We start from the raw sequence: 24,930 nt of genomic DNA, 5'->3' as shown, positions 1-24,930 counted from the left end.
CTCTGTGTGAGTCTATGGGTCTCTGTGCGAGTCTATGGTTCTCCGTGCGAGTCTATGGTTCTCCGTGCGAGTCTAAGTATATATGAATGTTGACCTTCTTTGGCACCGCACGTGCCAAAGCGACGAACGAGAAGCAGACTCGTCATCGCGGCAACGATTTCGTCACGTCAATGGGAGTGCGAGAAAGCTTAGCGGCCGAGGCGCGCGCAAGCGTGTCGGCGTACCCGATGCGGCGCACGTTACAGGCACTGCTCTTGCTGGTGCGCGGGTTGAAGACGACGTGGAACTCCACCTCGTCGTTGGGCATCAGCTCGAGGCCGTCCAGCACCTCGCTCACGTGGAAGAAGAGCTTCTTGCTGTCGCCGACCTCGTACGCGATGAAGCCGAACTGAGCGCGTGCCGGAAGCGGAGGAAAGAAAAAATGCACAGCGATGAGAGTCGGAATCGGAGTCTGATTCCGATTTATCCCGGAGGAGGAGTGTCGTCGATGGGAGCCGTGCGTTCGGTCGGGGTACGGGGTCGGCGGGTGGCATCGACAAACCGTACCAAACAAAAGTCGCTAAATATAAAGTAGACAAGTGTAAGGGTCACACGGCGTCAAAAGAAGTCAGACCACCCCTGAAATATGATGTTACGAAGCTCTACCCACCCCCCCACAAAAAAAATGCTTCAAATCGCTTTAAACTATTGTCATTGTAGTGCGTATTTAATGTGGCGCTGCACTCTGATGTAGGAGAAAACATTTATTAAAAAGTCTATTTGATTAAGTAGAACGTGTTGTCTATATTTATTTATAAAGTTGCGTATTTTGAGTGACGTCACATTTCTCAAACCCCCCCCCACCCCACCTCGTCACACATCGTCACAAATGTCTGACCCCCCCCCACCCCCCAGGTGCGTGACGTCATTTATGGACTGCCCCTTATCCAACAAGTGCCGCCTTTGCACGCGTACATCAGCTAAAACGTGGAGTGGTCCTGGGACCGCTGCCTTGCCCCCAAAGCTTGTGTTTTGGGTTTCGACAAATGGGCAGGAATTTACGAATCGTATTTGCCCGCCGTGAATGTCCACGCGATGATGATGATGCCGCTTCATCGTTGAGCCATAATTCGTGGCCCAGGTGGCTCAGTGTCTGTCAAAAAAACCCGAGCTACAGAGCTCAGCGGGGAGGGGGGGGGCCTTACCTGTTAAATAAAAACATAGTTTGGAAGGCCTCGCCACAGAGACGATCTCCCTCTCTGTGCCTATGTGTTACTCTCTCTCTGTGTATCTTGGTGATATCTGTCTGCTTATATGTCTGTCTATAGTTTTCTGGTTAGATTTTTGTTGCTATATCAGTTATACCTGATGACGATTGCTTGTGTTGCAATCGAAACGTCGTAGTGTGCTATTATTTAATTTACTACTTTATCTTTATACGTCACTTTACCCAAAGAACCAAAGAGTAGTTGGAAGCAGTAGTTAATTAACGCCACGCCCGCAGCATTAACCGGGGCGGACACCCGGCTGGAACCACGGACCCCCACACTTCATGCAATAACGCGAAAGATAGCGGAGTCACACCCACCTCACTCTTGACCGAGTCGATGTAGGCCCTCTCGAGCTTGCGCATGGGCGTGATGTTGCAGGCCATGAGCCCCCCCCCAGTGGCCGTGACGGTGCACAGCTGGAACTTGACGTTCTCGCCCTTCTGCAGGTACTCGCAGCGGCTCGCCAGCCCCACCACGCCGTACGGGAAAGTGTCGCCCTTCAGGGCGCCTGCAACAAATACGTGAGTCGATCGATCGCTCGCTCGCACGGGCGGCAAGATTCTAGCTGGCTTTCCAACAGGGTGTGCTATTCCATCGCCCCCCCGCCCGCGCACCCGATTTGATTTGTCTAGAATAGGGGCAGGGAAACTTTTTTCTGCCAAGGGCCATTTGTGTATTTATAACATCATTCGCTGGCCATACAAAATCATCAACTTAAAAATTAGCCTGTTATATTTGTTCTAGATTTGAAGCTTTCGTGACTGCAAGGATTCATACTCTTAGTTTTTTTCGGTAAAGTCACGTAGGTAAAAAATAAAATTAATAAAAGTAATAGAAAAAAAACAATAAAATAATTTATTACTTTATTTTATTTCTATTATTACTTTTATTAATTTTAATTTTATTTTTTTACCTACGTGACTTTACCGAAAAAACCTAAGAGTATGGTATTGATGATGTTGCTACTCGCAACTGCTTTTCCAGGTTTGCTCCTAGATTTATTGAATTTTGAGTCCCGCCTGCGGTTGCCTTGACAGGGCCAGACCAAATGATTTTGCGGGCCTTACACGGCCCACGGGCCGGACGTTCCCCACCCCTGGTCTAGAAGAACACCCCCACAGTGGCAACCCTTTCTGTGCGGCAAAAGTTGACAGGGCAACTGGCCCGTGAGCGGGCATGAGTGTGTCTGTAAGGAGGCGATGATTGCTGTTACGTGGTCTAGCCTAGGACACACCCCCATTGGCAGCTCTCCCTGTGCGGGGCACAAGGTTGACTTGGCATCACGTGAAAAGTGGCGCACCACAGTGGCGAGGAGATGTTAACTGCCTCGCCTGGTATACAGGAGGTCGTGGGTTCAATCACAACCCTGACCCCCTGTATATTTGAAGTTTGCATGTTTTCCCTGTGGAACGTGAGAATTTTTCCCCGGGTCTTCCGGTTTTTACATCCAACATTGACAATCGACGTCACGCGTTTAGAGTATATGGCTGCTACACATTTCCACGTGATGAGCCACTGCGTTGGGCGATCATGTGTGGCCGGGTCGCTTCTGAAAAAGAGTTATGCAGTTTCGGTGAGAGGGCCTTACAACACCGGGCGAAATAAAAAAAATAGTCCAGCTTTGTGAAAAGCGATTCCCCAGAATCGCTCGCTTAACAGGAGACTCTACAACAAAAAACAAATCTCGATGGCCGTCAAGGTTCGTGCGATAGCGGAAGGTCGGCATGTTCGGCTAGGTGGGGGGGTGAAAGGTACGCACAGTCCTCGGTGACCTCCACCAGCCCCTGGTATTCGGCCTGTTGGGGATCGACGCTGCGGAGAGGCCGGGCCACCTTGCCCAGGTAAATCGTCGGCTGCACGTCGTCCTTGGGTACGTTTCCTGCGCGGGGAGGGAAGGGGACCCACGGACATCCCGGACACGCGTCTTTTTCACGAACCCGCGTGCTTTTCAGACGGCAAACTTTCGGTAAAGCCGTCGAACAAAGGACGGGTCGGTCTTCGCCGCGTCGCTTCAAGGTGCGCTTCTGCGGCCGTCTGGAAAGCTCTTGCCTTCCGATATTAGGAAGCCACTGGGCAGCTATGCACTTTTAAATCATCATCACCATCATCTAGATTGATAAACTCATTTCATTAGAACTGTTGTCACACCCCTCCCGCACCTCCGATTAGCACGGTTGGCTACGTACGTTGCGCGAAAGATGTTCAACATACATATAAACCATCGTAAAAAAAACGCTGCCCCAACCGCCCAACTTCACGAGTGGACAAAGGCACGTCCACTACAGCCGGGCCATGCAGTTTAACGCCGTGCCAGGCCACGGTCATGTCATGCCGAGCCACGCTCTGCCATGCTGAGTCATACTTTTTCATGCTGTGCCAGGCCATTCCAGGCCATGCCAGACCACACCGTATCACGCTGAGCCAAAAATTGTAAATGTTGTGGTTTCACTCTTCAACACACCGGTGGGCTAAAGCAGTGAACTATTTGTCTTTTGTCAACGTGACACTTTTTTGCTGATTGGCCGTGTCGGGTGGTGGAGGGTTACGACACATTTATAAATAACGCGATCTAAACCTTTTAGCATGTGACCTGTTGTTCTCTTTTAGCCCCGCCCCCCCCCCCCCTCAATACGTTCCATTCATTGGCTACCACACTCAGATAAGCTCCTCCCCCCCTCCTCTTGTATTTATGAACTTGTATCTTGAATTTTTTGCCTCACTTGATGCAGTAAATCTGGCTGTGACGGTCCCACCTGATGACGGAGACTTGTGTTGCCTCCGAAACGTCGTGATTTATTATATTATTTCTCTTCTTGGTTCTTTCGGTAAAGTCACGTAGAAGGGAAGTAATAAAATAATAAAAATAAAACATAAAATAATTCTCATGACGTTTCGGCCACAACGCAAGCAGCCGTCCTCAGGTGAAAACCAGGTCTGAGGACGGCTGCTTGCGTTGTGGCCGAAACGTTGTGAGAATTATTTTATTATGTTTTATTTTTATTATTTTATTACTTCCCTTCTACGTGACTTTACCGAAAGAACCAAGAAGATGAATCCCTGCAGTCACGAAAGCTTTAAATAGATATTTTATTTCTATTATTACTTTTATAAATTTCAGTTTTGTTTTTTACCTACGCGACTTTACCCACACGATGCCACGCTGCGCCAGGCCACGCCGTGCCCCGCCGAGCGATGCTGAGCAACGCTACGCCGGGCTGCGTGACGCCACGCTGTGCTAGTCCACGTCCAACCAGGCCAAGCCACCCCGTGCCGCCCCGGCCGGAGCGACTCACCGCTGGTGATCTTGGACACCTTGTCCGCGCTCGTCTTGTTCGCCTTGGTCTTGGACAGCGAGTACTCCACGGCGTCACCCACTTCCAGCAAGTCCACGTCGCCGTTGTACTCGCTGTGCACGCACACAGATTCCCCCCCGTATAGGCTCAACGGAACGTTGGGGCGAGAGTGCTGTTAGCAGACCGAGCAGCAGCTACGAAGGCCAATACGGTACACAACAGGGGATGGGGTGGTCAGCAACACGCCCGGTCACCTTTGTCTCCCCGGCGATGATGTTTGATACACACCGCACCAGGCACTCGTTTAAAAGGCCGAGCCGACGTCGGTTCAGATAATCTTCACCGACGTTGGCGTTTGAGCAGGATTCAAACTCGGGTCTCCGGGTTCGTCCCGCAAGGACGCTAACGATTGCACTACCGCTCTCCCCACGCGTGCACACACACGCGCACACATACGCAGGCGGTCCCCCCCCCCCCCCACTCTTACGACGTTACAATGAGTCCCTGGAAACGGCGTTGTCGTAATTTTCATTTTAGACCGAGTTGTGATTAAAGCGGGCTCTCAAGTGCAGCGGGTTTGATGGTCTCCGCCCGGCCACCAATCGCCGCACAAAGAACCCCACCGGTGTTACACCGCCACTCGTGACTCGCTTGCCCACTCGGGCACCCACCGTGTCCCCCCGTGGTTCCCTTGCCCCCGTGGCCCACGGGTAAGATTTCAAAAAGTGTATTGGTTTAGCCATGTTTGTTTGTTGTAGTACATAGTTAGACTGATGGCCTTAATCTAAGTTGTCTTGTGGTTGTTGTTGTTGCTTGTTTGACTTGCATCCCACTGGGATTTTTGCACACAGCGTTGGTGTACGGTGTTTTTTTCTGCAATATTTTGCTGTCTTTTTTGTATTTTCTGTTTGCACTCAAGTCACATAGTCACTTTAAGATGTTTTCTTGTTCATGTTTTTGTTTTTTGTTTGTTGCTGTTGCACCCGATTCAAGAGCCGAATGGCTCACAGGGCTACACCTAATAAATGAACTTGAACCCATCCCCCCCCCGTGGGCCGTGCCCCCGTGACCCCGCGACCGAGTGGCCCGTGCGCAACCCCCCCCCCCCACCCCGGCCCCGTGGCCCCCGTCACCTGTAGTGGAAGAAGATCTCGGCGTTGTGCTGGATGTTCTCGATGAAGCCGAAGTTGTCCTTGAGCGTGGCGATGAAGCCCACCTGCCGTTTGCCACCACCGCCACCGCCGCCGCCGGAGATGGTGACACCTGCGCCGCCGCTGCTGCTGTTGCCCAAGCCGCCACTGGTGAGGCGGGTCAGCACCCGGACACAGGCGGCGCTGCGTTGCCCGCTCCTCTTCACCTCCGCGATGCTGAACTCCACCTGGTGGAAGCGAGAGAAGCGGGGGGTGGGGGGCAGGGACGCGCAAAGCTTTCGTATCATTACATCGTCGTCGTAGTCATCGTCGTCATGATCGAACAACGTCAAGTTCAAGTTTATTTATTTGGTATAGCCCCTGTGAGCCATTCGGCTCTTGAATCGGGTGCAACCGCAACAAACAAAAAACATGAAGAAAAAACATTTTAAAGTGAATATGTGACCGAGTGCAAACAGAAAATCCAAGAAAAGACAGTAAAATATTGCAGAAAAAGCACCGTACACAAAAATGTGCAAAAATCTCAGTGGGATGCAAGTCAAACAACAACAACCACAAGACAACTTAGATTAAGGCCATCAGTGTAACTCTGTACTACAACAAACAAACATGGCCAAACCAAAAAACTTATCGAAAATCACCAAAATAAAGCCATAAAAGCAAATGAAACCGTGGTCATAGGAACTGTGACCGAATTTTCACAATAAACGACGTAAACAACATGTACGACCAAACTCTGCAGCCATAGCTGGCTGCATGGGTCACACTCCACAACAGCAGGAGCATCAGTCGATTTCCTGCCGGGTGAAGCGACGCCACCGTAGCGGCCCATGGTGGCTAGGAGATGTTCACTACCTCGCCTGGTACACAGGAGGCCGTGGGTTCCCGACCCTGACGCCTGTTGCTGCTGTAATATTTAAATCCTTTATATTAAGTTCACTTGCTTGCGCGCTTACGACCGTGCAAATCTTTCAGTCGTTTTTTAACCCACTTCCCGTGATCCAATCGAGCTGACATTTTGCACACAGACTCGTTGTGCGTGACAATTTATTTTCGTGAAACATTTTTTCCATTTTTTTTTTACACTTTTTAGGAAAAAATAAATTATATTTAATTACCAATTGCTTAATGGTGGCAGGCAATCATCTGACCCATAGGTGGCAGCCATCTCAAGCCAGAGGACGAGAGGACTCTAGCCGCCACGCATATAAAGGATTTATAGTGAAAAACTTTGTTTTTACGGGTAAAATTTTGTTTGTTTGTATATTCTCCCCGTGGGTCGCGTGGATTTGTCTCCGGGTCCTGCGGTTTTTCCCCCCCACGTTTAGAATCAACGTGCCTTTAGATGATTTGGCCGTTATAAATTTCCACGTCGTGATACGCCACTTCGTTGAGCTATCATTTGTGGCCAGGTCGCTTCTGAAGAGCAATATAGCGCTCAGTGGGCCTCACCTCATAAGATAAATATTGTTGAAATTTAGATTTAAAGCTTTCGTGACTGCATGGATTCATATTCTTGGTTCTTTCGGTAAAGTCACGTAGAAGGGAAATAATAAAATTATAAAAATAAAACATTCAAAAATTCTCACGACGTTTCGGCCACAACACAAGCAGCCGTCCTCAGGTGAAGAACAGGGCTGTCGGGAAGACTGCGTCCTAATGAACGCTGCTAAGTTTGGCAGCGTATTTTAAGCTGTTCTTCACCTGAGGACGGCTGCTTGCATTGTGGCCGAAACGTCGTGAGAATAATTTTATTGTTTTATTTGTATTATTTTATTACTTCCCTTCTACGTGACTTTACCGAAAGAACCAAGAAGACAAATGACGACGTTTCGAGCGCTTGTGTTTTGCGATCGAAACGTCGTGATTTGTTTTGTTTTATTTTATGATCAACAATAATAACGACAATGAGGACAGCTGCTTGCGTTGAGAATTATTTTATTATGTTTTATTTTTATTATTTTATTACTTCCCTTCTACGTGCCTTTACCGAAAGAATCAATAAGATGAAGCCGTACCTTGTCGCCGACTTTGGGCGCTCCGCGTCCCTCCACGTCCTTGCACAGGTACGAGATGGTCATCTTCTCGCCCTCCTCCTCCTCCTCGTAAGCGATGATCCCCGGCTCCTGGTCCTGCGCAGGTGGGAGAGGCCTCGCAAGAGTCAGGTCAAATCTAGGCCCCCCCCTCCTCCTCGCCACTGCTGTTACAACGGACGTCGTCACGGCCGTTCTGCCGTGCGGCTTGCTCTCTCTCTCGCTCTCTCTCTCTCCCTTCCTCTCATTCTCCCTTTCTCTCGCTCTCTCTTTCTCTCTGCTCCGATGCGAGTTCGGGTTGTAACCGCGGCGCTGTCCGGCGCGATGTCCTCCCAAGTTCTGGTCTCCATGTGCCGGAACCTTCTTTGGGAAACTCGAATCCCGATTTCACCCTCGCGCAATTTCACAAACTGGGCCCCCCCCCACTTCTCAACAAAAACCACGTAGCTGCATTACACAAAAAAGTGTTTCTGTTCCGGCAATATGAATAACTTTGTATTTCTGGTATTTAGAGAGAGAAGTGAATGCGTTTTGTCACGCGGGGTGGGTTGGGGGTCCGCGGGAATATTTGCATCGATCGAGAGGTGCTGGGTGGCAGGCCAAAAAAGAGTTTGGACAAAAACCGCCCCGGCGGGGAGACCTTTCAATCGGGAGCGACGAGAATAAACGAACCGCCGGGCCCGTACCCTCTATCAATGATTTACCTCCACTTGAAAATGTTCCGAGCTTCATGTCGTTTAGCCCGGCGGTTCACAGCCGTTGTTCTGCTAACACTACCCAGTGGGGGGGGAGGGGGGCGTGAGGTTTTCCTGAAGCGATTCGGTTCGGCGTGGCTGTCAATTGCCTGTGGAGTGACACAGCTCATGGAGACCACAGGCCACCGCAGTTCCAGCACGGCCGATTGGTCACTGCGTGGAATTATTGGCCATGTTTAAAAAAAATAAATATATATACGAGATGGACTTTGGAAAGTTTGGCTGTTCAGCAAGAAAAGACCGTGAAACTGAATTTGTAACAATTAAAACGTAAATAATAATAACACAGTGAAGTTATGAGAAGGTGCGGTGGATAAACACACACACACAAGCGTGCACACACACACACACGCGTGTGTGATTTCATGCGAGCACGCTTACCAGCATAAACAAAAGCGCAGGGAAGGCAGTCGCTAATTGAGGAAAAGCACTGGTCAATTCCAAGCAGTCAAATGTCTTGTTATAGGGCATTCAATTTGTCAAAGCACCCCCCCCCCGCCTCTCTCTCTGCAACGGGTATAGAGGTGGATGAATGGTCACTTAGTTAATGGGGGTTTGATGGGTCAATGGAGCATGGTCCCATCCTGAAAAAATGGTCAGGAGACTGCATGGATTCATATTCTTGGTTCTTTCGGTAAAGTCACGTAGAAGGGAAATAATAAAATAATACAAATATAAAACAATAAAAATTCTCACGACGTTTCGACCGCAACACAAGCAATCATCATCGGGTGTGAAATCCACAGCAAGAACATTTTCTTGCCGTGGATTTCCCACATGTTTAATATTTTTATCATTTGATTATTTCCCTTCTACGTGACTTTAGCGAAAGAAAACTTAATTTGGAGCTTTCGTGACATTTCGAAATTTTGCTAGGTTATTTAATTCAGTGTGTCTCTCTCCCTGTCTCCTCTTTTTTCAAGCTTTTGCACCGTGCCACTCATTGACATGCTAATTTCTCTAACCCCTCCCTCTCTCTCCGCCCCCGCGGGGGTCCCGTGTCCGACATCCGTCATCTCGTCAGCAGTGTCAGCGAGCTGCCAGATGCTATCCTTGGCAAGGGCCCGCTCGCTTTTAACACGTGGGTCTGATGCGTAACCAAAAAATAATCATTGTTAGCGTGCTTAGGCGAGGGGCGAGTTCTGCGTGCGTGGCAAGGATGGAACACCGCAGTGGGGATGGGGTTAGCGGGGGCGGTGGGGGGGTGGGGACCATGCAAGTGCAGCCCAACACGGACGTACCCGCTCCCTCTTCTGCGGCGAAACAAGCGCGCGAGTGCGCATGCGTGCGCGGCGTGGGGAGGGGAGAAGAAGAAAAATAAAAAGTCACTGCACTGACGCAGGCAGCGGTGGTAGATGAAAACACAGAGGAAGAGGAGGATGATAATAACCGACGACAACAAGTGGGGAAGGACAACGAGCGTAACCGTGGTGAACGAACGCGCGCGGAAAGTAACGACCCAAGCGGTTGCGATGATGCAGCACTGCCGGTGATTGGGGGGTTTGGGGTCGTGGTTTTGATGGCGCTGGCGACGGTTGGTGACGACTGTTTGCGACGACGGCACGGACGGTGACGATGGTAGCGGTTGACAGCACCTGCGGTGGTGGCGGTGAACTACCGTCACGGTGAACTACCGTCACGGTGAAAGCAGTGGCGGCGGTGGCAACGAACAACAGTGGCTGTCGGTGGTACCGGTTGTGATCAGCAATAAGACTACGAGGTTGGATGGTGGTGGGGGGAGTATCTCACCTTCTCCTTGGCCTTGGAGGGGCTGGGGGCGGCTCCGATGGCCTCGCGCTCCACAACCCCCACGTAGCGCTCGTCCAGGCGGGTGCTGAACGACACCGAGCCCTTGGGCAGGCGCCGGATCCGCACCGCGTGGTTCCGTTGCGGCAGCATCGCGTCCTGATCGGCGGGGACAAAGGGGGCGAAGGGGTCAAAATCGCGGGGGTTCAAACGCACGGAGGGAGGTCAAACGTGCTGGGGTGGGGGGGGGGGGGTCGAACGTGCTGGGCTGGGGGAGGGGGAGTCAAACGCGTGGTCCTGACAATCGCGCCACACGCTCACAGGGGCCAAGGAACGATCGACCGCTCATCGCGTGACAATTCCAACGGCAGGGTTTTGTTCAGTTCGGCGACGTCGTACGCATCACCGTAGCCATGAGAAGCGCTGATCCTTGCTGACCGCCCACACCCCCCCCGCCCCCCTTACTCGACATCACAAGCTCGCCCCCCCCCCCTCACCTCATTTACCTTCCCTCTACTTTTGCTTCCTATTCTTTTACACCATTGGAACCTCATTTGCCAGTAAAAAATATAATTGGTTTTTTACCCTTCTATCTGGCAACAAAAATGACACCTTTTTTACAAGGAGTCATGTTTGCATAGACCACAATACCTGCAGTCATAATGCAAACAAAAAACATAACTCTGATAATGTGCACTGTCCTTGAAGTTGATTGGTCCACACCCGAGACAGCTTTCCTTAGAGCCTAGTCTCACATGGTGTTGGGCCAGATGACGCCAAAAGGCGCACAACTCAAAGACAACGCACCATCAGAGTATGAGAGCTCGGGGTAAGCATTTACACCATGAGCCGTAACAAAAGAGCTTTGTTACGGCTCATCGGGTTCCTCCTCCGGAAGTAAATATTCTGAATTGGATAAAGATTCTTACTCCACTGACCAATCTAAGAATTTGATGTTTCCATCAGCGAATCGTTGATTTTTAACTCAAACGATTCCACGCGTTGACGAATCCTAACAAGTCCGGTATTCGAGAGCAAATCCAAGCAAACGCTGCTCCTCCCCCTCTTCTCGCTCACCAACTCACTCCTCCGTCCACTAGCTCGTCCGCCAACCAGCTCATCCATCCGCTCGCTCTTTAACCAACTCGCTCAACTCCCCGCTCACTCACCCACTCGCTCGTTTGCCAGCCAGCCAGCTCACTTACCAACACACTCACACACTCGCCTTCCTGCCTGCCTGCCTACTTACCGACTTCGCTCATCCGCCCGCCCGCTCACCCGCCCGCTCGCTCGCTCCGCACACACTTGTCGGCCCACTCACCTGCCCGCCCGCCCGCTCGCCCGTGCGTACCGGGATGACGGTGAACTCGACTTCGTCGGAGATGCGCAGGGCTTGCGGGTCGTCCATCACCTCGCTGTAGTGGAAGAACATGCGCTGCTCCCGCTCCACGCACTTGATGAAGCCAAAGCCGTCACGGAGGGCCGCCACCACGCCCTGCGGCGCGATCCAACGAAGACGACGACACCGACGACGACGACGACACCGACAACGAGAAAACGACGTTCGGTCTTACCGTCCCCGCGCCGTGAGCGAGCGAGCGCCTAGCAAGGCCACCGTGCGCGCAGATTTTGCGGTCGTGCTAGGAGAGCGTCTCTCCCAAGCTTGCAAGCGGCGGTGTGCGGCCAACACCACGCCCGCACAAAGAAAAAGATCCCCCGTATAGCCTTTAACAGACCGTTGGGCCAAGTGGCGGCAGCGAGCACCTACGAAGGCTGCAACGGATACACATGAAGTGGGGTGGGGGGTGGCCACCAACACAACGCCCTCCGTCTCCCCCAGTGCCGATTATTTGCGTACACCGCACCAAGCACAGGGACTCATCGACTTACGAACTTTCAGAGATACGAACAAGCCTGTCCTGTATGTCAGTCGCCCGTTCGGACCGAGAGTCGTGAATTCGACCACCGTGCAATAGAGATGGCGGTAGATGCCACTGGCTCTTCATGTGAAGAACCAGATGGAGATGCCAATGCTTCTTCATGTTCTGCAGATGTCGATGGCATCTACATCTGCAGAACGTGAAGAACCAGTGGCATCTACATCTGCAGAACGTGAAGAACCAGTGGCATCTACATCTGCAGAACGTGAAGAACCAGTGGCATCTACATCTGCAGAACGTGAAGAACCAGCGGCATCTACATCTGCAGAACGTGAATAACCAGTGGCATCTACATCTGCAGAACGTGAAGAACCAGTGGCATCTACATCTGCAGAACGTGAAGAACCAGTGGCATCTACATCTGCAGAACGTGAAGAACCAGTGGCATCTACATCTGCAGAACGTGAAGAACCAGTGGCATCTACATCTGCAGAACGTGAAGAACCAGCGGCATCTACATCTGCAGAACGTGAATAACCAGTGGCATCTACATCTGCAGAACGTGAAGAACCAGTGGCATCTACATCTGCAGAACGTGAAGAACCAGCGGCATCTACACCTACAGGAGATTATAACACCTTTAAAGTCTTCCCCCGTGTTGAGTGTACACGCCGTACAACACCTTTGGCATCAACAGGAGTAAAGTTTGGACTTACGATCAAATCGACTTACAAACAGACCTCTGTAACCTAACTCGTTCGTAAGTTTAGGAGTTCCCGTACTTTTTTTTTTAAAGGACCAAGTCGACCTAAGAGAAAGGCCTCGGACCGGTTCAAACCCTCTCCACTCGTCGGTCTTGAGCGGCAAAATCAAACCTCCGTGGGGGACGGAGGGGAGGGGGGGACGGGGGTGGATTCGCCGCACGCAAAAAAAAACGCTCACCACTTCTCTCTTTTCGTCGGAGGCGGTGAAGGTCTCTGACATCAAGGTGATGGTGGTGGCACGCTCCAGCCCGTCGCGCCGGTCCGTCGAGATGCTGAACTCCACCTGGTCCCCCGGCAGCAGCGTCACCTTGGTGCGTGTGTCCTTCTCGCCGTACGGGAGGTCCCGCGCCGTCGGGAACTCCATGTGGATCCGGCCCGGCAGGGGGTCAGACTGCGTGCGGCACAGCGTGGTGGGGGCGAGACGTTGACTACCTCGCCTGGCGCGCAGGAGGTCCGTGGGTTCGATCGCGACCCTGACGCCTGTTTATATATTTGGGAGTTTGCGTGCGTCTCTCCCTCGCTCTGTAGATTTATATAGCGGCGCTTTAATCCAAGGAGCTTTACAACAATTATACAATTGTACATACGATGATAGTGGTTGAGATAAAGAGTGGGGTTGTTCGGAGTTCAACCGGACATTGCTGATATTTCTTGTGTTGAGTTTGTTGTCCTTCACACGCAACCTCTTATTAGCATGGTTGCCTACGTCCGGTGCGAAAGAAGTTCAACATACACTCAGAGAGACCCATAGACTCACACAGTGACCCATAGCCTCACACAAAGACCCATAGACTCACACAGTGACCCAGACTCACACAGAGACCCATAGACTCACACAGAGACCCATAGACTCACACAGAGAACCGTAGACTCACACGGAAACCCATAGACTCACACAGAGACCCATAGACTCACACAGAGACCCATAGACTTACACAGAGACCCATAGACTCACACGGAAACCCATAGACTCACACAGAGACCCACAGAGACCCATAGACTCGCACAGAGACCCACAGACTCACACAGAGACCCATAGACTCACAAGCAGACCCACAGACTCACACACAGACCCAACGACTCACACGCAGACCCACAGACTCGCACAGAGACCCATAGACTCACACAGAGACCCATAGACTCGCACAGAGACCCACAGACTCACACAGAGACCCATAGACTCACACACAGACCCATAGTTTGTTGCCATTCCCCCACAATCTCTGCTTCGTGCGGTTGGCTACGTACGGTGCGACAAAAAGTTCACGCGCACGCAACACACAAAGCCAAACAAGCGAGCCAACGGCAGCACGACCCCTTGCGGGAGAACGCACCAGGTTCTTGCTGGGCGCCTTGGGCAGCACGCACAGCACCTCGCCCTTGAAGCGCTCGATGCTGATGTCCTCGAAGATCACCGTGCCCTCCGGCAGCAGTCGGATGTCCGTCGCCACCTCCTTGTTCTGCCGGGATGAAAGACAAAGGTGGTGACTCCGCGCCGTTTCAAGCGGTACACGTGTGACCGCCTCGACGGTGGTGCCGGCCCGGTTTTTGCGAGCGCCGGGGGTTCGGTATCGTCCCGGCTGTGGCCACAGGGGGCTGCCTGACGTGGTGGTTGGTTTGGATGAAGGGGCCTTGGGGGAGGGTGATGAACTGGGACATTGCCACGAGACATTCCAAGTTGCTGGAAGGGGAAGGCAACTTCCGTCCGGTAGTGGATTGAGAACGGTTGTGATGGGCATTACGGTTTACACGGCTGAACTATCGTGCTCACCTTGCCACTCACTCATTCAATCATCCACACGCTCACTCACATTCACACTCACCCGCTCAGTCATTAATTCAACCACTCTCCAACAACTACTCAAGCTAAAGTACCCACGAATTCACCTACCCACTCAGTCTCCAAACCACTTAACCCACCTCTCCCCCTCCGATTCACCCACTCAGCCACTCATCCACCCTGTCTCTACCACCCTTTCCTCCCACTCACCCCCTCTTCCACTCAATGTATGTAGAACTTCTTTCACACCGTACATAGCCAACTGTGCTAATCGGAGGTGCGGGGGAAGGACAACAAAATCACCCACCCTCTTCCCCCACTCACTCATCCACCCCCCCCTCCTCCTATCTCTCAAACATTCGCTTTCACACCCACCCACTCAACCACGCACCCTCTAAATCGCTCACTCATTCATCTACCGTCTCCTACCCACACTCACTCATCGTGGCTCTCCCGCCCAACCGTCCGCCCCACCCGCCCTACCCGCACGACGGAGCCACTCACGTTGCGATCCTGGATGCTGAACTCCACATCGTCCCCAGGCTGCAGGGTCTCCAGGTTGCCCTTGTACTCGCTGTAGTGGAAGAAGATCTCCTTCACCTGGTCCCCTCGCTCGATGAATCCAAACGTCTCCTGAGCGACGCGGAGAAGCCGGCAAGGGGCCCGTGCGTGAGAGGTCCAGCGACGAGCATCTCGCGCGCACACTCACGACCCCACGACCGCCCCCCCCCCTAACCCCCGCCACCCCCCCTAACCCCCGCCCCCCCAAACCGCCACCCCAACCCCCACCTATTTCCACCGGCACATGCGAGCCAAGCCAGCGCGGGTGGGGGGTGGCGGCTTTTTCCACTGGCTCTATGCGGAATCGAGCCAGAACCAAACCGTGACAAGCTGCTGCTGTCATCCAAACGTCTAAATCTGGCTCAGGGCCAAGCAGGGCCAGGGGGCGGGGCTAACAAGTGACGTCAGTCAGTAGCACGCCCCGAGGGCCGCATCTGTTAGCGTGTAAAATTGCAGAAAGTATTAACTTTGGCATAAAATTACCGAGTGGCAAAACCCCCAAAAATCGAATCATTGTGTTCGTAAGAAAAATAAAAGGAGCTGCACTTTTACCCAGCGACACAGATCCCTCTCGTCGTGGCAGCAGCAGCAGCAGCAGCAGCATGACCAGCACTAGCATTGACCTCCTGAACCACAAGACAGCGCTGCTGCTTGCTGCCATCATCACGCGCAAGAACAAATCAGCCCCACCTGCTGGTCTTTCCCCCTTCACGCAACCCCCCCCTCTCCCCACACCACCGTGGTGGTGTCGCTCAGCCACTGCCGCCCCCGCGAGACGGAAACGGCGGCGGTGGCGGCACCGGCGACGGTGCCGTGTGGGTGTCGCCAGCGCTGCCGCGGCAAGACGTACCTTCATGGCGCACACGACGCCCTGGAAGCGGTCGGGGCGCTTGCGCTCCATGAGCTTCACGCCGCTGGCGCTCATGAACCCGCTGCTCCCCACGCTCCAGGGATGAACGCGACCGTTAGGAAGGCGCACGCCGTTGTGGTTCGAGGTGGTGGTGGTGACGACGAGGTGTGGGTGGGGAAGAGACCGGGGGGGAGGGGGGTGGGGGGGAAAACGTGGGGAGCAAACGGGGAAGAACGCACGGAGCTCAGATTAGTTGCCTGGTTACGGTCACCCAAGTTAGCAGGCGACGGTGATTGCTTTGTTTATGGAATCGACGGCTGGTTAACATCTCCCCTAGGTCGACTCGGCCTCGAATGAGTACCTGTGTGGGGTGTGTAAACATCACCACTGGGGAGACAAAGGCGGCCGGGCGAGGTGCTGGCCACCCACCCCCTCGTGCGCCGTGCCGCCTTCATAGGTGCTGCTCGCTAACAGCACTTGCCCCAACAGTCTGTTCAGGCTATACAAGGGAACTTTGTCTTTGTGTCTATGTTGGGTGCCCAGTGCTGTGTGCGCGTGCCGGTGCATGTCGGTGTGCGTGTGCGTGTGTGTGCCGGTTTTGTCATTGCCTGTGTGTGTGCATGTCGGTGTTTGTCGGTGTATGTGTGCGCAGGTGTTTGTCGTTGTGCGTGTGTGTGCGTGCCGGTGTTTGTCGATATGCGTGTGTGTGTGCGTGTCGGGTGCCCGGTGCTTACGGCTTGTTCGTGGCCACGGTGAAGGAGACCTTATCTCCCACTTCCATATCGATGGCGTCCTCCACGTCGTCGCACGAGAAGTTCAGGTAGAACACCTCCTACCGTCGCGACGAGGTGGCAGGGAGGGCGGGGAGGGCGGAATGGGAGGGGGGGGAACCGCGACGTTTTTGAAGCGACGAGCGAGTTTCCACACAGCCGCCAGCCTCGGCAAACACTTCCCACCGCCACCGCCCAACACATCCCCTCCAGCCCGCACAAGTTCACGCGATACTTCTATCAAATGTATATTACGTGTATGTAAACAAAGTAAGAAAAATCGTGGATTTCGCAACTCTTTCCAACAGGCGTTTGTCCGCGCAAAAGTATTTAATTGGCGATCGTAACGTTACGCTTCGAGGCGCGCGGACTGGGCGACGTCGCACGGGAAATTGTCGCCTTGGCCGAGCAAGCCGAGAACTTTGAGCGCCGGTTTTCTGTCGTCGTCGTAATTGGCAAAGTTTTGGGGCAAGTAACCCTGCGATTATTTCCTTTCCGGGTCTCTCGTATAACAAGTCCTCGGCAAGCGACACAGCTTTGCATTAAAATTCTGCCGACGTTGGATCGACTTTACAAGAGTTATCGTGACCACCACCACTCCCCCTCCTCTCTCCTTACAAATCGACAAGACGGGACGCGGCTAACGCGTTGAACAGCTTTCAACCGTTAGCTTCTTCGCCTTGAAGAACGATCATTTGTCGGGGGATAGAATGCCCACGGATTGGCTGGGGGGGGGGGTGGTTGGAACCTGCCTTGTCCACCAACAGTAACTAAGGCCGCACGGTGGACCTGTGGTTACAACGCTCCACTCGCTGCAAGGTCGCGAGTTCAATTGCCGGTTGGGCGTCCACATGACCCCTCGATTCCACCCCCGCCATTGTTTGGGTTCGATAAAACGATTACCCACTCCATGCGGGGAAATAAATGCGCAAATTCCCCCCTTTCAAAGGGAACGTGGAATTGCCGGTAACTGGCTCGCGGGCGGGGGACGAGCGAACGATAGAGCGCGAACCCAGGAGCGGCCGGGCGAGGTGCCAACGTTGTTGCGAATTTGAGCGGCGGCACATTGCAGAAGCCGTTCAGGTGGACGCGCGGGGAACTTTAAAAGGCCGTTAAACTATCCGAGGGTGGTAAAAAGGCAGCTGGGGGCTGGTTCGTGACGTTTTAGCCGATGCCGTGCGAACAAACAAGACGCGACGGCCCTCATCGTCGCCGACGCTCACGCTTTGCTCGTGCGCCGATGACATCAACGCCGGCGCTTTTCGTGACATCGCAGCAACGACGAGTGGCGGCAACAACAACGCCGCCCCGCGTCTCTCCTCGGCACAATCACAATTCGGCGAGGCGTCGCGGTGCCGAGATGTTAACTACCTCGCCGGGTATGCAGGAGGGCGTGGGTTCGCTCCCGACCCTGACGCCTGCTGCTGTATATCTGGAGTTTGCGTGTCTCTCTCTCTCTCCCAGTGGTCGCGTAGACTTTTCTCCGGGTCCTCCGGTTTTTCCCTCCACATTTAGAAACAACGTGCATTTAGAGTATTTGGCTGATATACATTTCCACATGATAAGCCACTTTGTTGAGCTAACATTTGCTACAGAGCTATAGAGCTCCAGTGGGCCTTACCTAGAAAAATTTTAATAGTTTAAAGTTTTAGTTTGCGGTGGGGCTAGCGATGAACGCGAGTGCTAGGAGCACTCCTTCCTGCATCACCTTCAGGATATTCAGCGAGTTGACAAAAACAGAATACCCAATTCCATGCTCAATGTTAACCCTATTTTCCATATTATAAGATGCGGGCATACCACTTGGCGGAGGGCCTTACGAGTTGGTAGGTGCACACGTCTGTACGTAGAACTTGGTTTCGCACCGCACGCTGTCAACCGCGCTAGGTCGTTGGTGTGCGACTTGTCTAATGTTAATGACGCCGGGAATACGTCTGGGGGGGGAGGGTTCGAGCCTTACAATCGTGAGAACACTGCAACCGAACCGGCGAGCGTGCAACTATCATTATACCTCGCAAGCGCGCGCTCAATACGGGGACAATACGGTAGAGGCGTACGTTCACGAAAGCGTTCCTCTACGGGCGAAACTTTAAACGTCGACCGAGCGTTCGCGTTTTGGTTTTCCTCTCCGTCGACCGCGCGATGTTCCGTCGTCGCTATACTCATCACCGTCGTCATCGTAATCGTCGTCGTCACGGTTACCGTCGTCATGGTTACCATCGAAATCATCGCGCCGGTATCCTCACCCCGTTGCGCTCATAGCAAACGCTGCCCTTGTGCAGCGCGCCGACACCGCACCCTTCCTTGCCCCCGACGGACGGGATGGCTGCCACCACCTAATGCCGCCACCGCCGTCGTCGCCACCGCAACCACCGCCACACGGCCACAAACAACACAAAACACCAGTCACACAGGCGGTACACCCAGCCAGTAATCTAGCCGACCCATCGCCGCGCACGCGCACACGCAGACGGCCGGCCGGCCGGCTGACCGACCGACGGGCGGGGGGGGACTGATCGAATTCGCAATTGCGTTTCGACCAACGCTTCTGCGATTAGAGTCGAGAAGCGCAAAAAGACACGAAGGCAAGACGCAACCCAAAAAGGTAAAATTAGGCTCTCGATCGGCGAAAGTTTACGGGCGTCACGAAATCAAAGCGCCACCATCTCCCCGCGCACTCCAAATGGAAGGGCCGCCTCCGTTGGAAACAATCGTGGGGGAAAAACCCAGCCCCCCACTTTCGATTCCCCAAGTCTCATTAAAGCAAGGGGCGATGGGACGAAACAAAAACACTTTTCCATTTCACAGCGGTAACAAACGATCCGTACGTTTCGTTATTTATGACCCTGTTGTAGATACGCACCCAGGCTTGTGTGTGTCCCAAATTTGTCCAAGAGTCAGTCAAGATTTTGAAGGAAACCAAACTCGGGTCGGGGAGCCCCCTATGCTTATGAACGCAACGCCGCGACGGCGATGTCAACGGCGGCGGCGCATCTGACCGCGATGTCGATGAGAGTTTATTCAGCGCTGTCCAAACCCGCAGTTGACCAAGCATTTATGCATTTACCTCTGTCTGTCAGTCACACGATGGGGTGGGTGGGGGGGGAGATGGGGGAGAGGTCACGATAAATCTCGTAGAAACGATACCAATAACGGAACCAAACTTTGCCGCGAAAGTTGCGTTGCCATTATTTTACGAATGTCGGAAAAACCGGCCAAATTCATCACGCCAAAAGCTCCCCCCCTTCGTCCCCCAATAAAACGAAAATACACAAACCGGGTGAACGAGCAGCGGGCACGTTTGCAAGCGTGCAAAGGGTGTCCCGGAACTCGAAGCTAACCCCCGTCCGTCGGTTTTTTCAGACCGCCTACAAATACGAAGACCAAACGCGCGTTGGAAAGGGGCTACGTAAATCCACACGCGTGCATTGTTTCTCTTACTCGTTTCTAACGCGGCTCCAACACAACAAAAAAAACACGCGCGTGCCGGTCGGAGAGACACACAAACAGCCCCGGGCGTGCATCTATCACACGAGAGCGGTCCCACTTCTTAGGTTGCGTCTTCTCGTAACGAACGTGTCTTAGAATGAAAAACAATAATAGGTTTTTTTTTACCCTTTTTCTGGCAGTAAAACCGGAGGTGTTAAAATGTCCAAACGCCAAGGAATCAAAGTCTGTTACTCGTACACCAACTGATGATTGGCCTACACCAGAGGCAGCCTTCTTTAGGGCCTCGTCTCAACGGCAAAAGGGCGAACGGCACGAAGACGATGCACGTATCAGAGCAATGAGAGCTCGGGGTGAGCAGAGAGAGAATTGGACCTTTTTGGCAGTATCTAAGTATGAAATATAAGAACAGGCTTTTACCCCTTCTTGGTTCTTTTGGTAAAGTCACGTAGAATGGAAATAATAAAATTAAAACATAATAAATTAATTCTCACGACGTTTCGGCCACAACGCAAGCAGCCGTCCTCAAGTGGAGAACAGGTCTGTCGAGAAGACAGAGTCTGAATACCATTCAGACTGTCTTCTCGACAGACCTCGACAGACCTGTTCTCCACCTGAGGACGGCTGCTTGCGTTGTGGCCGAAACGTCGTGAGAATTATTTTATTATGTTTTATTTTTATTATTTTATTATTTCCCTTCTACGTGACTTTACCGAAAGAACCAAGAAGATGAATCCCTGCAGTCACGAAAGCTTTAAATCGAGGTTTTTACCCATTTCTGGCAATAAAAAACGGCGGTGTTAAGATGTTCAAACACCAAATTGAATAGATCTTTTTGCAAGGAATCAAGTACTGCATTAACCACACACATACTTTCTGTTGGTGAACGTGCAAGCAAAACATGATGCGATAATACGTGCAATGTCTTTGGAATTGTTTGGCCTACACCAAAAATTATTTCACGTTGCGTGCTTGCGTGGGAGGAAATCCGAGTAATTCCGACAGGAAAACCCCGGCTGCCATACGCCGAAAAAAGCCTCCGCACGGGCGAGTTCGCAAATCTCTACGCGATCCACCAACCATTGGCGCCAACGCTCCGCATGATCGCATGACAACAGCCAGAGAGGCGACAGCCAAAACGGCGGTGGATGGCGGCCAGGAGAAAGTGGTACAAGCGAATCATACTCTGGTTTTTTCGGTAAAGTCACGTAGGTAAAATTTTTTTTTTAAATTAACTCACGATGTTTTGGAAGCAACACAAGCCTCCGTCATCAGGTGTAACTGCTCCAGTAAAATTGCTGTTACACCTGACGACGGAGGCTTGTGTTGCTTCCGAAAACATCGCGAGTTAATTTATTTAATTTTTTACCTACGTGACTTTACCGAAAAAACCAAAGAGGATGAATCCTTGCAAGTTACGAAAACTTCAAATCTAGAATTGGTACAAGCGAAGTTATGGAGTAGCAAATCATCTCTCCCGTCTGCACGGGAGAGCGTTGCACCATCGCACAAGCGTAGGTTTTCTTTGGAGGGTGGCATTTCGGTTTCCTCCCGCGTGCATAAAAGGTCTCATCAATTGTCTGAACGCATCTTAATAACGGGGAGCTTGGGCAACATGTGAGGCTTTCCCAGGTGAACAAGCGTTATAGATAACAAGTCGTACAAATAATAACGGCGAGATAGAAAGACATAGGAAGGAAAACAGGTGGGGGAGGGGGGGGATGAGGTTATGAAATTGGCAAAGACAAAAAGTAAAACCAAAAACGAACCAACAATGTGTATGGGGTGGGGGGGTGTGGGGGGGCATTTATGAACACATTTCATGAGCATGTTCATCATTTCACAAATGTATTACCTGCGGATAAAAAAAAAAAAACATTGCGGGAAGAAAAAAACGAGCATCGGGACAATCACGGCGCGGCGGGGAAAAAAAAAACCAGCGACGCCACGATCGTCGCCTATCTAAACATCGAACGGCGGTGGATCGTATCAAGTTGGCGCGACCCTCCAGCCAACGTCGGCAGTGACCCACAGCCTCGATACCGGCCTACAAGAACCGCTGATTCTACAGAAATAGCACCGTGTGCTAAAACACCGGAAAATCACATCATCGATGTTAAAAAAAAATATCGCTTATTTTAAAATAAAATATAATAAAATAAATTTATTTTATTATGTTTTATTTGTATTATTTTATTAGAAGGGAAATAATAAAATAATAAAAAATTTACATAAAAAAAGACATTTATTTTATTGTTTTATTTTTATTATTTTATTTTATTATGTTTTATTTTTATTATTTTATTATGTGACTTTACCGAAAGAACCAAGAAGATGAATCCCTATTTTATTATGTTTTATTTTATTATTTCCCTTCTACATGACTTTACCGAAAGAACCAAGAAGGTTTTAAATTTGTTCACCACGTGAAATTGGCATGAACATACAAAGACAAAAATAAATATATACTACTTTTAAAAGTTACCGTGTTTTACTGTACCGTACTTACCGCTCTAATCTCGAAGACTCTGCATGGGCTGATGTATGTACGTGCAGAATTTTCATTAAGTTGTTGTATGTAGTGTATAATGTAGTGTATATAATATTTAACACTGATAATCAAGCATAGCTACTTTTTTTGACACGCACAGTGCCGATTGCCGGGCTTGGTTACAGCCTTTGGAGCGGTTTCGCTGAATCGGCCCAGGACCACCCGGTAATTTTGGAAGCAGCAGGATAATCGATAATTGCCGATCAACTGTATGTTCAACTTCTTTCGGACCGTACGTAGCACAAACCGTGCTAATCAGAGGCAAGGGGGGAGATTGGAGGTGCTGGATAATCTGGTAGGGTCTATGAAGGAAGATTGGCTGTGATGGCAGTGATGGTGATAGCAGTGATAGTGGTGGCAATGATGCCTGTAGTAGTGATGGGGCCTTGGAAGGAAATATACAGGCAGTCCTCTACTAACGATGGAGATGCGTTACGACGACCCCATCGTAAGTCAACAATATCGTAAGTCGAAAATGGCCTAGCCTACCCAGGAGTCTTAAAGAACGGTGATAATTTATAAAAACAGAGAAATTTACAGTTCCGTACTGTATAAACTATATACTGCATGTATTTTAATTACAATATTGTATTGCACAGTGAAATGTAAAGTAAAAAAAAACAAAAGTCAATTCTTAGCCCACCTATATGAACTGCAATTTAATAGAAAGTTTTTTCAGGAAACAATCCTATCTGCATCACGCGAGGCGGGAGATGCGTACATCCCAGCAGCGTCCCAACGTACAGCATCGTACCTCGTACGCTGCTGCGTTTGCCTGCCGCGCGGAATTTAAAATATTTAACAATTTTGTCGTATCGCCGTCGTAAGATCGAAATATCGTAAGTGGGACCGTCGTAACTCGAGGACTATATTTGTATACTCATGTACTCCTCGACTTACGAACGGGGTTGCGTTCCCGATTCCCATTCGCAAGTCGGTTTTGTTTGTATCTCAGAACTCAATATTTAATTGTACGATCAGTGTCACGGATTGTGTTACGGTTCAACAATGAAAGGGAAGCAGAATTGTTAAAACTCATAAATAAGGATATATTCTACGGGCAGCCCTCTGGTTACGAGTGGACCGGTTCCGTAAGTTGGAAGCACAGCAATGCACTGCATTTATATGCCCATAACATCAGCGTTATGGAATGTGTTACAGTTCAACAAGGGAAGCGTTGCTAAACTTATAAACAAGTAGATTGTTCACGAGTTTACAGCAAGTAAAATTAGCTAACGTGAAAAGAAGAAAAAAAAACCAAATCCGTTTTACTTTCACTCATCTCCAGTCCCGACGCTGGCTGGCTTTGCTTGTCGGAAGGGGCGGCGGGGACTCGCCGTCGTCGGAACGATCACGCGGGGGAGGGATGCTGGGACTGAAAAACCTCGAGCGAGCCCTGCGCCACCACGGTTTAGACCAACATCCCTCCTAATAATTTTACGGTGGCCAAAATGATTACCGCTCGACCGACCGTCCTACGCAGACATCGGGTGGGAGTGGCGGCCGCCCCCTTTCAAGGGAATGTGGAATTTCCAACGCTGGCTCGGTGGGGGCGGGGCGGGGGACGACAAGAGTGACGGGAGCCACCGGTTGCTCCCCTTGAGCGTGGACGATGGACGACACGCGATGCCTTATCGTGCACCGCGACCCGCTCAAGCCGGCCAGTCGGTCTTGGAAAAGGGTTGGGAGTAGCCGCACCTTGGGAGTGATTTATTAACCCTGTTCTGGGGCTCCCCCCAAGGTTGACTCGCCCTATTGAAGGCCGCTCCGGCCTTCAATAGGCCTCGCTAACGTATGCAGGTACGTACGTATGTTGAACTTCTTTCGCACGTAGCCAACCGTACTAATCGAAGGTGCGGGGGGGGCGAAGGACAAACAAAATGCAAAAAGCGGTCCTAAAGAAATGAGTTTTCAATCTAGATGATGATTTAAAAGGGGCGTAGATCACAGCGGCTTCCTAATATCGGAAGGAAGAGCATTCCAGACGGCCGCGGAAGCACGTCTGAAAGCACCACGAGATGCGGTGACCGTCTTTGTTCGATGGGCAGCCAAAAATCTTTGCTGCTGCGAGGATGACCAGAGTTTGCGTGATGGTTTAT

The 24,930-nt window shown here is 51.4% G+C and overlaps 1 protein-coding gene across 16 annotated transcripts in view; it reads right to left on the bottom strand.

Moving 5' to 3' along the window:
* CSDE1 (cold shock domain containing E1) overlaps nt 1–24,930 on the bottom strand; it is a 49,991-nt gene that overhangs the window by 4,409 nt on the left and 20,652 nt on the right. For 4 of the 16 annotated variants that reach the window (XM_078619793.1, XM_078619795.1, XM_078619801.1 and 1 more), the window contains 15 exons: nt 19,080–19,169; nt 18,205–18,336; nt 16,798–16,895; nt 16,064–16,157; nt 15,157–15,285; nt 14,207–14,332; nt 13,051–13,263; nt 11,550–11,723; nt 10,232–10,387; nt 7,713–7,826; nt 5,677–5,921; nt 4,544–4,656; nt 3,010–3,129; nt 1,568–1,758; nt 225–388 (listed from right to left, as the gene is read on the bottom strand). In XM_078619793.1, the coding sequence (XP_078475919.1) occupies nt 225–388; nt 1,568–1,758; nt 3,010–3,129; nt 4,544–4,656; nt 5,677–5,921; nt 7,713–7,826; nt 10,232–10,387; nt 11,550–11,723; nt 13,051–13,263; nt 14,207–14,332; nt 15,157–15,285; nt 16,064–16,157; nt 16,798–16,895; nt 18,205–18,336; nt 19,080–19,169 (2,159 nt within the window). The remainder of the gene's footprint in view (nt 1–224; nt 389–1,567; nt 1,759–3,009; nt 3,130–4,543; nt 4,657–5,676; nt 5,922–7,712; nt 7,827–10,231; nt 10,388–11,549; nt 11,724–13,050; nt 13,264–14,206; nt 14,333–15,156; nt 15,286–16,063; nt 16,158–16,797; nt 16,896–18,204; nt 18,337–19,079; nt 19,170–24,930) is intronic. The other 12 variants (XM_078619796.1, XM_078619798.1, XM_078619803.1 and 9 more) reach the window with 8 other exon arrangements.

This window comes from Lampetra planeri, chromosome 64, assembly GCF_965212315.1.
Source record: "Lampetra planeri chromosome 64, kcLamPlan1.2.h2, whole genome shotgun sequence".
NCBI classification, from domain to species: Eukaryota; Metazoa; Chordata; class Hyperoartia; order Petromyzontiformes; family Petromyzontidae; genus Lampetra; species Lampetra planeri.
This window is presented reverse-complemented; position numbering and strand designations above follow the sequence as displayed.